Source organism: Saccopteryx bilineata, chromosome 6, assembly GCF_036850765.1.
Source record: "Saccopteryx bilineata isolate mSacBil1 chromosome 6, mSacBil1_pri_phased_curated, whole genome shotgun sequence".
Taxonomy (NCBI): Eukaryota; Metazoa; Chordata; class Mammalia; order Chiroptera; family Emballonuridae; genus Saccopteryx; species Saccopteryx bilineata.
Genome location: NC_089495.1, coordinates 23,709,370 through 23,725,150, shown reverse-complemented (window position 1 = coordinate 23,725,150; position 15,781 = coordinate 23,709,370). Strand labels below are relative to the sequence as shown.

The 15,781-nt window shown below is 39.6% G+C and overlaps 2 protein-coding genes across 8 annotated transcripts in view; one reads left to right on the top strand and one right to left on the bottom strand.

The window, feature by feature from the left end:
• The window catches only part of WRN (WRN RecQ like helicase), a 141,750-nt gene extending 137,591 nt beyond the window's left edge, over positions 1–4,159 (bottom strand). For all 5 annotated transcript variants that reach the window (XM_066235107.1, XM_066235108.1, XM_066235109.1 and 2 more), the window contains exon 1: positions 3,955–4,159. The gene's annotated coding sequence lies outside the window, so the exon portion shown is untranslated. The remainder of the gene's footprint in view (positions 1–3,954) is intronic.
• Positions 4,160–4,632: 473 nt separating this feature from the next.
• PURG (purine rich element binding protein G) overlaps positions 4,633–15,781 on the top strand; it is a 33,950-nt gene continuing 22,801 nt past the window's right edge. Inside the window, exons 1-2 of one of the 3 annotated variants that reach the window (XM_066235799.1) lie at positions 4,633–4,770; positions 5,054–5,923. In XM_066235799.1, the coding sequence (XP_066091896.1) occupies positions 5,060–5,923 (864 nt within the window). In that variant the 5' untranslated portion in view covers positions 4,633–4,770; positions 5,054–5,059. Of the gene's footprint in view, positions 4,771–5,053; positions 11,568–15,781 lie in introns of those variants that run through there. The other 2 variants (XM_066235798.1, XM_066235797.1) reach the window with 2 other exon arrangements.

Sequence of the window (15,781 nt, the reverse complement as noted above, 5' to 3'; positions counted from 1 at the left end):
TAGAGCGTCGGCCTAGCGTGCGGAGGACCCGGGTTCGATTCCCGGCCAGGGCACACAGGAGAAGCACCCATTTGCTTCTCCACCCCTCCGCCGCGCTTTCCTCTCTGTCTCTCTCGTCCCCTCCCACAGCCAAGGCTCCATAGGAGCAAAGATGGCCCGGGCGCTGGGGATGGCTCTGTGGCCTCTGCCCCAGGCGCTAGAGTGGCTCTGGTCGCAACATGGCGACGCCCAGGATGGGCAGAGCATCGCCCCCTGGTGGGCAGAGCTTCGCCCCTGGTGGGCGTGCCGGGTGGATCCCGGTCGGGCGCATGCGGGAGTCTGTCTGACTGTCTCTCCCTATTTCCAGCTTCAGAAAAATGAAAAGAAAAAAAATATATATATATGGCAAGAGACGACTGTATACCTATATCCTACTTTTTTTCTCCCTTTTACTTATCCACTGGGTCACAACCTTTGATGCACAGTATGTGAGGAAGGCAGTATCTGTTTTCTGACTAGCTCTCCTCCAATAATCTTACTCCACTCATTTTTTCACACAAGGATATGATGTCACTACCAGTGACTGAATCCTTCCATAATCTCAGTTCCAAGCATCTCGCTCTCCAATCAACATCTCCTGTTTTTCAAGTTCATTCCCTCCAGAAACTCAACTCAATCTTTCGATCCAATTGGAACCTATATATGCCAATGATCATAGCACCTTTTCACTCTGCTTTCCCTGTGGTAGTCTTTCTTTCCTCCTTGACCAGTATTTTTTGTTTTTTCCAGTTACAGTTGACATTCAATATTATATTTCAGGTGTATAGCATAGTGATGAGATATTTATATAATTTACAAATCGATCCCCCAGTAAGTCGAGTACCCACCTGGCACCATACATAGTTATTACAATGTTACTGACTCTATTCCTTATGCTGTACTTGACATCTTCAGGGCTGTTCTGTAACTAACAATTTGCACTTCTTAATCCTTCACCTTTTTCATCCAGTCCTACCATCCCCCTCCCCTCTGGCAACCATAGTCTGTTTTCTGTATCTGAGTCTGTTCCTGTTTTGTTTGTTCCTTTATTTCGTTCTTTAGATTTCACATATAAGTGAAATCATACAATATATGTTTTTATCTGTCTGGCTTCACTTAGCATAATACTCACTAGGTCCACCCATGGTTTCACAAATGGTTAAGATTTCATTCTTCTTATGCCCAAGTAATATTTCACTTTATATATACATAACATCTTCTTTATCCAGTCATCCTCCCATTGACCAGTTTATATTAAAAATCTGTAGCCACCTCTTGCTTATTCCCTTCACTTCAATGCCCATCTCTGGCTTCATTATCTCTCTCGTAAAAACTCAAACCCTGATTATAAACAAGCTCTCTGCCGATTCTGTGCCTGTAGCTGTGCAGCTGAATGAATGTAGCAGGTAAAAAACACAACCACAGTGACTAGTCTCACCTTGAATTTGTGACCACCAACCTCAAGTGGGCCCTTAGTCTTCTTACCAATTCTACAACTTTTTACTAATCTATTTACTCTCCTCCCCTTCTATTTCATACCTTCTCCTCTCTGCTTAAACCTATCATATCTCTCCCCATCCTTACTCTCCACTGATGACCTTGTTTCACATTTCACTCAAGCAATCAAAAAGGAACTTACACAACAAAATAAACTAACAAAGTATCAACTGGCTCACATATAGAGAACACACTGGCAGCTGTCAAAAAGGAGGCGGGTTGCAGGACTGGGTGAAAAAGGTAAAGGATTAAGCCAAGAAAAAAAAAAAACAAACTCAGTCACAGCCAACAGTATGGTGATTACCAGAGGGAAAGGGGGGTGGGGAAAATAGAAGAGGGTATAGAGGAGAAAAGTGGTGATGAAATGAGGTTTGATATGGGGTGTGGTACACACAATACAATATACAGGTAATGTATTATAGAATTGTACACTGAGGCCCTGGCCGGCTGGCTCATTGGTAGAGCATCAGCCTGGCATGTGAAAGTCCCGAGTTCGATTCCCAGCCAGGGCACACAGGAGAAGCACCCATCTGTTTCTCCACCCTTCCCCTCTCATTCCACTCTCTCTCTCTCTTCCCCTCCTGCAGCCAAGGTTCCATTGGAGTAAAGTTGGCCCAGGCGCTGGGGATGGCTCCATGGCCTCCACCCCACCCCACCCCCGCAGTAGAATGGTTCCGGTTGCAACAGAATATCACCCCCTAGTGGGCATGCCTGGTGGATCCCAGTCGGGCACATGCGGGAGTCTCTCTGCCTCCCTGCCTCACACTTCAGAAAAATACAAAAAATAAAATAAAAAATAAAAAATTTTACACCTGAAACCTATATAATTTTATTAGCCAATGTCACCCCAGTAAATTCTATTTAAAAAAAAAAAAAAAAAAAAACCTCAAACTCCTACCCTGAAATTTTTTTACATATTTGTATGTATTCCAATATAACCTACCATGATGGTAAATTTTATAGTGTCAACTTGACTGGACCACTGGTTGCTCAGAGATTTAGTTAAACATTATTCTGGGAATATCCCTGATGGATGAGATTAACATTTAAATCAGTAAACTGAGTCAAATTCTCCCCCATATGGGTGAGCCTCATCTAATCTCTGGGAGGTATGAATAGAACAAAAAGGTTGAGTAAGGGAGACAGTCTCCATGGTCGGACATTAGTCTTCTCCTGCCTTTGGACTTAGACTGAATCATATATCACTAGTTCGCCTGGTTCTCAGGCCTTCAGACTTGGATTGGAATCATACCATCAGCTCTCCTAGGTCTCCAGCTTGCCAACTGAGGGATGAATTATATATAGATATAGATGATGATATAGAGGTAGACGTATATCCACTTCTTCCGCTGTCTCTTAAACCCACTGTATCCACTCCATTCAACCAAAAGTGCTCATATCAAGGTTACCAATGCCCTTCATATTGTCAAATCCTATAGTCAATTCTCAATCCTTATCTGGCTCAACGCACTAGCAGCATATGACACAAACAGTATCACCCACCTTGTCGAAACACTTCATTAAGCTTCGGTTACAATGCATGACTCTCCATCTACATCAGTAAGAATTCCTTCTCAGTACCATTTGCTGGTCCTTCCTTACCTCTCCAGTCTCTAAACATCACAGCATTCCAGATTAAGGTCACAGGCTTGTTCCTTCTCTTTTTCCTCTACCTTCACTCCCTTGAAGATCACATCCAGTGTGATGGCTTTAAAATTATCTGTAGCACCCAGGTGACTTCCAAATGTATATTAACACTCCAAACCAGTGGTTTTCAATTGTCTGTCCGAGGCTAACATCAGGGTGGTTAACTCTATCGCGGACTAGTGAAAACCACTGGTCCAGACACACTCCGCTATTCCATGAAATCAAAGCTGAACTGCCCTACCCATCCCGACCTCCAACTCCCTAAAAATTAACACGCCAAGGTATTCTGATTTAAACACTGCTAAATTAGCACCCTTTTCCATAGGGAGTAGTATTTTTACACACACAAAGCTCTCCAGAAAGCTCAGATTCATCCAAAAACAAAGAAGAAAAACACTAAAGACTGAATGATTTCAATTTAAGAAATCCAACATAATTTGCTAAATTACACATAGCACGTTATTTCTCTCGACTTTGTTGTGTAAATAGAGTGGCTCGATTTCCACAGCAGTAGACAAGGATCTTAAGGAAGGGAAGGGAACCGGTTGCACAAAATGGGCGGGAGAGTCGGGGAGGCACACTTTGACTGACAGAAGTTGTGGAGGCCTGCAGGCGATCGGGGGCCCTTTTCCGGGGTGCTCGGGAGGTAGAAAGGAGAAAGGGTGTCCGTTTCTAAGGAATCTCCCGCACAGCGCCCAGAAGCCTGCTCTGGGGACCTCCGGTGCGGGAGACGGCTAGAGTGATGCCCAGGGTCTGGGGCTGGCGGAAGCAGGCGAGGGGAGGGCACGTTACCCCAAGAGCCAGTTCGGCGGGTTTCCTTCAGCGGGATGACTTGTGGAGCTCGGCAACAGCACGACCTGGAACCCAGGCATCCAAGCTAGATACCAATTCAACAGACTTTTTTCCCACGTTACAGAAGGCACACTGGAGCGCCACGGCGCACACAGTATACAACCGCGACGGGAGACCCATATTCCCCGCCCCTTCCTCCAGGGCCCGCCCCGCTCGCGTCCGCCGCTCGGCGGGATTGTAATCCTCCCATCAGAGCGTCGGGATGAGCGGCGCGCATGCGCGGAGATTCTGGCTGCCGCTGAGCACTCCGGGAATTGTAGTCTGTGCCGGGGCTGTGGGCCGCGAGAGCCCTGCATCCCAGAGGAACCTAGAGAAGTCACAACACTCTCTCCACCCAGGTCCTTATTCCCATCTTCGCACCTGTCCGGTCCCGTCACACCCACGCGCTGGGCTTCGGTCAGGGCGCGCCCCCAGTGAGAACACGAGATCCCCCTCTTCCCATCATCTGTCTGTGCTGGAGGAGGCGGGGTCCACTGCCCGCCCCTCGCCGCCACCCTCCCCGCCTCCCACCTCCCTCCCCGGCCGGTGTCTGGCCGGTGCCCGAGGAGAGGCGGCGGCCCCCGCAGCGGCCGCAGGAGGGGCGGCGGCGGTGGGCGCCGCGGGCGATGCCCCTGCCGGGCTGCTCCGGCGGGGGGGCGGTGCGATCGGCGGCGGCGGGGGAGCCGGCGGGGGGCGGCGGCTGCGGCGGAGGGGCCGAGAGCTGGCGGCGGCGGCGGTCGTGAAGGGCATCGGCGACGGCGGTGATGGAGAACTGATGTGAGTGTCTGCCGGCTGGGGGCCCCGGGGCTGCCGAGCCCCAGGCGGGCGCCCGGCGGCGAGCGGGAGCGGGAGGCCAGGGGCGGCGGAGGGATGCTGTGTGCGCGGTGCAGAACCGGGGTGCCGCCGACCCTCCGGCTGGGGCAGGAGCGGGGCGCCGTGGGAGCGGAGCCCGGCGCGGGGGTCCCGGGCAGAGGCGGGGGCAGCGCAGGCCGAGGGGCGTCTGCGATTGTTCTCAACACCCCTCCCCCTCCCGCCCCGTGTGTCTGTTTGTCACTTGCAGCTGAAGATGGAAAGAGCCAGGCGAAGGGGAGGCGGCGGCGGCCGCGGCCGCGGCGGCAAGAATGTAGGGGGCTCTGGCCTAAACAAGAGTAGACTCTATCCCCAGGCCCAGCACTCCCACTACCCCCACTACGCGGCTCTGGCCGCCGGTAACCAGCCCGGGGGCGCAGCCGAGATCCAGGAGCTGGCCTCCAAACGAGTGGACATCCAGAAAAAGAGGTTTTACCTAGACGTGAAGCAAAGCTCCCGAGGCCGGTTCCTAAAGATAGCCGAAGTCTGGATAGGGAGAGGCCGGCAGGACAATATCAGAAAGAGTAAACTGACCCTCTCCTTGTCGGTGGCAGCGGAGCTCAAGGACTGTCTAGGGGACTTCATCGAGCATTACGCCCACCTGGGCCTGAAAGGCCACCGGCAAGAGCATGGCCACGGCAAAGAGCAAGGCTCCAGGAGGAGACAGAAGCACTCGGCACCTTCCCCACCAACCTCCGTGGGGTCCGAGGAGCACCCTCACAGTGTCCTCAAAACGGACTACATAGAGAGGGACAATAGGAAATATTATCTAGACCTAAAGGAAAATCAGCGGGGCCGTTTCCTAAGGATTAGACAAACCATGATGCGGGGTACTGGCATGATAGGTTATTTTGGCCACAGTTTGGGCCAAGAACAGACCATTGTCCTCCCAGCACAAGGAATGATTGAGTTCCGTGATGCCTTGGTTCAGCTCATTGAAGACTATGGCGAAGGGGACATAGAAGAACGAAGAGGTGGAGAAGATGACCCACTTGAGCTCCCGGAGGGAACTTCTTTCAGAGTGGACAATAAAAGGTTCTACTTTGATGTGGGCTCTAATAAATATGGAATTTTCCTGAAGGTAAGTGAGGTGAGGCCACCTTACCGTAATACTATTACTGTTCCATTCAAAGCTTGGACAAGGTTTGGGGAGAATTTTATCAAGTATGAAGAAGAGATGAGGAAAATATGCAACAGCCATAAAGAAAAGAGAATGGATGGCAGAAGGGCCAGTGATGATGAACAAGAATGCCTCGACTAGAGTGAAATTGAACTCCATCAGGCAAAATTTAAAATCAGAAATTGGCTAAAAGTACTGATCCATAAACGTTTGAAGAAATTTTTCCTCTTTTTTGGCCCTTTGTTATTAGTAATACCTCTATAGTTTATGCTTCAAGGAGTCCGATTCTCATGTTATGTTATACATAGAACACTATAATTCTTACAGGAATTCCCACCTTCCCAGAGCTAAATAGTTTAGCTGCTTCACTCGCTCCAGACTATTGAAGTTTGCAAATCAGCACAAAATGTGACATTCTGACCTTCTAATTATCATAACTGAGATTTACATTGCACTATGACAGAATCCTGAAAAAAAAAATACATATACTTAATATGAAATGTGAATTACTATTTAACAAGTTCCCCAAAAAGTATCCCAGTCCTAACTCATTAAAAGCTGCTAAGCTTACCTGTAAGGCAGTTACCACAGAAACAGAAATTGACCTCAAGTAAAATATAAATATATTTATTTACAAAAGTACAAGTAGAAATATAATAATTGTCCATTGGATAATTGAATATTAAATAGTGCCATTAAAGAATCAAATCTTAGAGTTACTATAGTAATTTATAATTTCAAATTTTGTAGGAGCCCTGGAGTTTCTGGTTGCCATAGCAAAGCTATGGGAGAGTTATAATTGATTATTCTAAGTTAGTTACAATCCCATCTGCACTTCTGTTCATTGTATCATATATTTATATTGACCTTCCCAAGTTTCAGGAATTACTTTTATGTCACTATTGAGGGGGAAAGTTCATCCTGTGGCTTTGCCATGGACATCTTGGTGTTTTAGCTTTTCATGCTAATTTGAAGGTGGTGAGAGGGTTTTTTTCCCAAAATATATCATGGATTCAAGGTGTTATATTTTATGCTTCTTCTTTAACACTATTTCAGAGGGGTTGGTGCACTAGTTAACTGATATAAAAATACATCTGTAATAATATATCTTAGTAGCACTTTTGGTGCAGTTGCTACCCTTAAAACTGAGTCAATACTACCAGTATAAACCTGACTTTTACAGGTGTTTTCATTGGGGGGCGGGGGGAGTTTTCTAAAAAGCGTTTAGAATATAAATTTTCAGCCTAGGAAAAATATTTGAAGATTGGTAATAAATATATTTGAAAGGAAAATTCAGGCATTTTCCAAGGTGCTCTTTATAATACTTATAAAGGTTTACGTTACACAAGACTCACTCATTTACATGTATTAAAAGTTACTTTTCAGGAAGTGCCACAGCGATTTTTCAACACCTAAGCAATTTTTTAAGTGGCCATACTGTATATGTGTACCAACCTACCCTGTATTAACTGACTGGATTTTTATCTGTTGAGCTGCATTTTATTCTGAATGAAATTATTGTCTTTTATCTTGGCTTTATTCCCCTTCTACACAATAAGTCCATATAATTATGTTTAAGGGCCAGACACTGATTTCAACCACCAAATATAGCTCTCATTGCTGAGAGCTGGCTACATGGATTGAGATCAGAATATAGCTCTTCTTTTATATGCTATAAGTAACTCACAGTTATTTTAACAATTTTTTTTCCTTCAGAGGTTTGTCCCCAAATACGTTTAAATAATGTCACTAAGGAAACTTTATGATATGAATTAAGAAAATTAATTTCACTGGTTTATGTCACTTAAAAACAAGCATTCAGTAACCCAGACATATATGCTGGTGTTGGTTTGCAGATTGTATTTCACGTTTTCTCAAGTAGTATGAAGGAATGTCATTAGTTTATTATAACTGTGGACCATCTGGATCACTATGGAACAACTGAAGGTTAGAAGATAATGTTAGTACTAGAGTTAATAGCACATGGTGGGTGTTGAGACTCTAAAAGTATCAAGGATCTTTAAACAGTCCTAACTGTAAAATAACCATTGTAGGCTCGATAAAAGTAGTTTGGGGTAGATGAAGGAGTGGTGTGCACTTGAATTACTGTACTACTGATTGTTATTGCTGCCCATCATAGTGCCTATTAATATTAATCAACCTGTCAGATTTTGGCAAGCTGGAGCTGTGAACATTCCAGTATTTGAGTGTTCCTATCACTATTGCTGTGACTGTATACTCTTTTAAAACTTTCCCTTCTAAACTATTTATATTGGTTAAGTCTAAATGATTTCTTTTTTGGTTTTTAGTCTGATAAGATTTGAGTGTGTGTCTATATATATACATATGTATGTGTGTATGTATATATATGTGTTATATGTATATACGTACACACACAGTGCTATGTCAGACTTAAAGATATATATCTTTAATTTATTGTATATAAATGTTATAAGTTAAATTTTGCACTAATTATTTAAGTAAAGAATTAGTTAAGCAGCCAAATTTTTTACATTGTATGTAAACTTCGAAGTTTTTACCATCTAAAAGCTACAGATTGGATAGATGCATATATACCATATATTACCAGCAATTGAATATACTTCAGAATCATTAAGCCTTCTTCCAGTGCTTTTGTTTCATTTTTTCATAGTTAATATAGTCATTGTAAAATGAAATTATGCTATGATTTTTTGATACTTAAAATTCCCAATCAAACATTAGCCATAATCAAACAAGATCCAGTTCAACACTCTGGTATTAGGACATGTATTGCCATGTATCTTATAAGCTACTATTCTTATCTGTGCAATATACATTTTATTGTCATTTGTGACATAAATGGAGCTGCAAGTGTACGTGGTATTCTTCAAAATAACAGGATCCCTGCCTTAAACACATTAAACTCTTAAGGCAGCCGGATGTTAGGCATCAAAACATGAGCATTAACGGTAGTAACCAAAATTACTAGTTCACTGTATAATTCTAAAACACTGATGATGTTTGCACATAATAACCCAAGCATAATGTGGTACAGACTCAAACTGTAATAATATAAGCTAATAGTATGAAATTTGGAAACGGGTTCCTCATAATAGTTGGCAGTATGCTCCTAGTAATTGAAAGCAGCACTAATCTGTTGCTTATATGCAAAAGATGCAATGTATTATAAAACTATTAATGTTCTGCCACATTTTATAATTTTCTTGTTATAGCCCCAAATTGCCATGTCCCTTAAACTTGAGTCAAACACAAGCTTATTTGCACTAAAGAGCATGGCCAAAAAATAAATGACAGGGTGGAAAAGCTAGTTGGAACCTCTTGAAATAATTGGTTCTAATAGGAGAATTTCACATTTGTCTATTTGAAAGCTATATGATCCAGGCAGACAATCTGTCAGTTCACTAATTTAATAATGCACTTTACCTTTTGTATATAAAAGATGTACATTTATGCCACTTGACAGGTGGGATGTGTTTCAATAACTGTGTAGTTAGAATTTATAGGGTGATCTCTTGCATGCATATGTTTTTGTTGGCACTGCTGTAGTAACAAGTTTCCATGAAATCAGTGTAATGGAGAAGGGTAGAAAATGCTTTTGAAACAAATCCCAATACATTTAACAAAGAGTTTTAAAATAGAGTCCATATTTGTGTTTTTAAGGGCTAGAAGAAATTAAAAAATATTTCTAGCCCAGATTAATATTACAGTTGAGACTATATCTAGTTGAGACTCCTCATAATACCCTGAAAGTTAATTTTGGAAATTTGTGCTGTCAAATTTTTTTTGAATGATTTTGTTTCATTGTTAATACGTGTTCAAATAACTAAGGAAAAGACAGTACATCACTGTATTATAATTAAAAGTAAGTTTGGCTGTTATGGTGTCATTAAGAAAACACCCAGACTAAAGAAATAGAATTACAAATGAAGAAAATGCAAAGAGCATTTTGCAAAGAGCAAATGCAAAGAAAACCATTGCTGAGATACATTATTTCAAAATTTGCAGAAGAACTTTCACCAAACAGAAAGGGTATTGGGAGACTTAGTGTATCCTTTCTTCCTAAAAGCTTCCTAAGATGTACATTTGAAAACTAGATAACTGTTGCTTAATAATAGGTTGTATGTACTTTACTAAGAAACACTGTGTACTAACAATTCATCAAGAGTATGCTATATTTACTGCATTCATTTTATATCTATGGATAAGAATACATTATAAATAGTCATCTTGTCTTAATATAATCATGTATTTATATTGTAATTTTGCAAATAGTTTCGGTAAATAAACATTTATCTGAGCTGCACAATTTGAAGAGGATGAAATTGGAATATACCCTCACATTCATTTTTAATAAGCAGCTACCATTGAAAAATGTGCTATCATTCCTTTAGGTTTTGTTTTACGGTTTATTTTAATATTAAGTAAATAGGACTTAACTTGAATATTTAAGTGGTGTCCTGAAAATAATTTTTTCATAAATGTAAGATTTCCTTTCCTACTTATTTCAATATGTCTTTCATTAGAACTATTTATAAAAAAATCTGATTCCAAGCTTTATGTAAGGACTTTGTTTAGTCATCCCATAATGTGGAGTCTGTCTTTACCAAAACACCAAACATCTTTGGCAAGTTCTAACCTAGACCACAAAGAGAAGTTGAAATTGATTCTATACCAATGGAATAATACAGGTATAATATTTACCACTGCCAAATAAGATTCTTAAAATCATTCTGAAGGTTCCTTAAAGATTTCCGGAATTTCATAGAGAAAATAGTGGCTAATGGCTAGCCCATCAGAGAAAGAGACTGAAGATGTTAGCATGCTGTTAAGGCAATCCATAGTCTATATTATTGTAGCAGTGAGGTACAGGGAAAATGGGTTTTCCCAATTTAATGTCATGTGAAAACTGAGTTTTTCGTCTACAGTTACTCTGTCATAAAGTAAATTTACCCAAATTTATGTAGCTGGGGTCTTACGAAAACAATATGTGGTAGTATATTTTTTGTATAGTAAAAAAGAAGTCTTTTTTCTTAGTTTGACATGACTTTTTAAGTAATTTAAATTTATTTTAGTAGTGAGTTTTTAACCAATATTTTTGAATAGAGAAAACATAATATTTACTTGCTACAGATGGGTAGAAAGTGAGAAGTAGCAACTGATGTTACCAATTTCTTGTATATCTTTCTAGAGTTACTCACATACATATATTCTTTTAAAACATACAAATGAAAACATACAACATATGCTATCCTGTACCCAGTAGTATCAGTTTCGTGTCTGTCATTAGAAGTTACTTTTTTCCATTTACTTAGATACCATACTTGATCAAGTTAACATAGCATTTATTTTGAACTATATTATTACTCCAAGGGAACCTCAAGGAAATTTGGATGAATCCCATTGATATTTACTTAAATTGCAAAAACCATATGTATATTAATTTTAAAGTGTGTAAATATTCCATTTCCCTACCTATGTTGAACCATCTTGCTTTCCTATCTTCCCCCTCTTTCTTTCCTCAAAAAAGCATTCACTTTTTTTCCTGAAGTAATACAGATCAGGACCAGCAAGATATTAAATTATTTAACCAAGTGTTATTTTACATTAACTATGTTTTCTAATGAAAAGCATCTATATTAAAAGTTTTTACAAATTACCACTTTCGGTGAATTTTTACTGATTCTGTTACTATTATCTTAATTTTTAGATAAAAACAAATGAGTTACAGGAGCAGACACGTACTAAAACTATAGCGAAAGGTTATGTTATGACTATTGAAATCTTTTGGTTTATTAACATGACCTTTTATGCTTTTGATGAGAAAAGCATTAGGTTATTAATGAATAATTCATTTAGTAACTTGGTCAAATCCAAGACTAAACAAAGGGATAACACTAGTCCTGATTGTTTAAAGCATTGATCCCCATTGAAGGACCCAGACTTGGTGAAATACCCTTGAGACCAGAAGGTACCATGATGATTTGGGGGAAGAAAAAACTTTGAGGCTATGAGGTTACAAGTACAACTAAACCATCGCCATTCTCTGCTGGAAAAAAATCTAAAATAGCAAATATAACTGTTTAAAAATGAAGTTGACATAACCATTATTTCTGAAAATGTGAATAAAACTGCTTTAATCATTCCCCAACTCCTCCACCCCAAAATAATAATTCTCTCTTTATTCATTTCAAGGGGGCATTTAAGGTCACTTTTCTAAGGATCATCAAGAAAAAGTAATATCTGAAAAATTAAAGGTTTCATAATTGAGTTCTGAAGGATACCATCTAATTATGAATTAAAGGAACCAGGGTATAAGATCCAGTACCATTAGGAATAGCTTAAAGAATGTGGGGGTTGAGAAAGAATTTTTTTAATGGATTGGTTTCTGTAAATTTTACAAAAATGTTAGTTTTTTATTTTTTTTTAAAGGTTTAAAAGTTAAAACATTAGTTTAAACTTTAGAGTCTCTAATTCTTGGCGTGATTTTCTGTTTGTTAAATGAGAGAAGTGTTGTTAGAAGACAGGATTCTCTTAAACATATATTTTAAAGCATAAAAGAGTTTGCTTCTTTTATTTTAATGAGAAGTAACTACGTATCCTTTGCAAAATCTATAACACTGGTAAAAATCTCCGGGTATTTACTTAAGTCTAAAATGGTTTGTATGTATTGTTCCTTATTTAAAGAGAGGGGTCAAAAGGAAGATGAATTCACCTTCAGAAATCAGTTTTACCTAAATCTAGGCTAAAAAATATTAACAATTTACTATACTTAAGGAGTTTCTCATGTTGGTGCTTTGTGGTAAATTATGTTTTAAAAACTTTACTTTCTTTTGAATATCACTTTTGAGAAATTTCTTATTCTTATTAGACCAGTGTCATCTATCAGTAAATAAAAACGTTTTTATAATAAATTAGTACTGCTACAGTGATATCAGTGATCTGAATAGGGAGAAAATATTCACTTAAATGGAACATCATGTCTTTACTTTTTTCTAAGATTGAATAAGAGTTGTCTGACCTCTCATTTACTCCCTTAAACTTGGTTTCTGTGTTATTTCATTCAAAGTAAGTCTTCATTGTTCCCAGGAAATAATAGGGGTAAAAAAAAAATTTAAAAAGGAAAAGTAATCCCTAAGAAAAGTGTTCATAGTATTTAAAATCAGAGTTGCTCAAAGTGTAAGATTGGGGACAGGGGCATTTTTGTTGGTTTTGTCTTTATCAAACTAATGGTATAAATCTGATTATTTTACTTTATTTGATTAAAGTCAGAATTTTTTAATCTGAGATTCCTATATTCAGAAATATTTAATTTTTTTTTTCTTAGAGAAAATGGGTCTGTTGAATAATCCCATTCTTCGGGATATAATTTGATATTTGGTATGTATTTGATGAGGTTGTTGCCTTGGAGGGGGCCGATATGAAAGAGAATGGTAGTGGCTGGTTATTTTGTTTGCTTACACTAAAAGAAGTCAATCCAACAGAAATGAGAAGAAATAAGTCATTCTCAAAATTAAACCCCTATTTACTTAACCTGTAAAGGAGTATTTGAAAAGAAGTAATAACCCCTAATTCTGCTCATGTATGGCCTGACCCTGAGCAAATTATTTAACTTCTGTTGAATGGCTTCCTTCAACATAAGAAAAATGAACAAGATTGTGCTAAGAGCTGAGGTTCCCTCCCCCTCTAAACTTTTTAAATGCTGTATCAGTGGAAAAATAGATGGCACATACCAGAATTGGAAAGTGTGAGAGATTCTCTCTTTATATTAAAACAACTATAATAACGCAGCAACCTGTGATGCTACCCAAAAGAACAGGCAGAATTGTCAGTTTTATGTACACACCTGTTTAGCCATACAAAATAAAATTCGGTTCCCATTTCTTCTTCTTTTTTTTTTTTTTTTTTTCTTCTGAAGCTGGAAACGGGGAGAGACAAACAGACTCCCGCATGCGCCCGACCGGGATCCACCCAGCACGCCCACCATGGGGCGATGTTCTTCCCACCAGGGGGCGATGTTCTGCCCATCCTGGGCGTCGCCATGTTGCGACCAGAGCCACTCTAGCGCCTGAGGCAGAGGCCACAGAGCCATCCCCAGCGCCCGGGCCATCTTTGCTCCAATGGAGCCTTGGCTGCGGGAGGGGAAGAGAGAGACAGAGAGGAAAGCGCGGCAGAGAGGTGGAGAAGCAAATGGGCGCTTCTGTGTGCCCTGGCCGGGAATCGAACCCGGGTCCTCCTCACGCTAGGCCGCCCATTTCTTCTTAAGGCCAAATTGTTGTATACTAACTACATAGCTGTCCTATGCTTTGATTTTTTTTAAAGAAGTATTTTTATTATCTATATGAGGTCCTATTCTTTGAAATCATACTTGTTTCTACACATTCTACAATTATTTCTCATATGCTGCATGACTAAAGAATTTTAAAAATTAGCATCATCTCTTGAAATGTCATTATGTCTGAAATAACTATAAATCACATTGCTAAATAATACACTGCAACTATCTTTGCAGTAGTCCCTGAGAATCAAGTACTGCTTTTGACCTTTTTTTTTCTTGGTCTTGTTAAACATTCTATGTTATAAATAATGACATTTAACAAAAAAAAAAGAAAAGGAAGGACACTGAACTGTGAACATTATGGTTATGCTTTAGAGGATCTATAAGTAGCAGGCTGTGCAAAGAGAAAACATCATAATGGGTCTGTTTATTTGCTTTTAGCCTTGAGAAACTGCAAAGGTTGATGATTAAAGGGCAAGAGAAGAAGTACACGAGGTTCCTGTCTTAGAGGCATTATATAGGCACTCCAGTCCTCCAGTAAGTAGGGCACCCACTGTCAAAGGAGAGGATTAAGAAAAAATGACTTTTCTCCTTAGAGGTCTCTTTTTTGGTGCCTGTTTGTTTATCAAAGACAATGTTTAAGAGTAACCAAAGTATATTTTGAAGTGTTTATACACATGTGTATCTTATTAATTTCTTCCCTGCTTTTCCTCCCTTTATCCACGGTAAGCTGTTAGACATGGGTGAGAACACAAATTTCTCCCACTACCACCATGACCCTACCCCATCGCATTGATTCATTCAGATGACAATTAAAACAATAGAGACCAAAGCTGCTCTTTGAAAATTTAGAAATTGCCCTATGAACTAGATCTATGGACTGAGAAAAAACACCTGTTACTTTATCAACTAATCTCAACACTCTTACCATATTTCTATGTAATATTTTATGATAAATAAAAAAACATTCTACTTGGGATGATACGGACTGAAAGGTCAGTTACTCCAACTTTTCAATATTCAGAGGATCTTCAGAAAATATTTTGACTACCGTGATTGACAGGAAATTTCAGAAATGAATTTAACCTTTAGGAAAATTGCATCATGACAATTTTTAAAGAAAAAAAATGATAACAAAAGGAAGAGTCAAAATGTATCAATACTAATAACTATTATTTATTGAATACTCAACATACATTATGCATTCCTGGGCCCTTACATCTACTATTTCTAATCCTCATAACAATGCTCTTAGCATCTCTATTTTAATATAATTTTCCAGAGGTTTAGAAACTCATTTGATATTTTAGAACTAATATATTTAAACCCAAATTGATAGTAAGTCAAGGATTGTGCTCATGTAAGCCACAGTACCTTTAAGACTTATTCTGAAATTTAGTCTGCTGACTAATAAAGCACTATCTACCCCCAGCCACCACTATCAATAAATCTGCCTCAGATTACTGGGAATTACTTTCTCTAAAACTATTTCCTATAAATGGGGCTAGTTTGACCAAGGGACACTTACTTGCTTATATAGG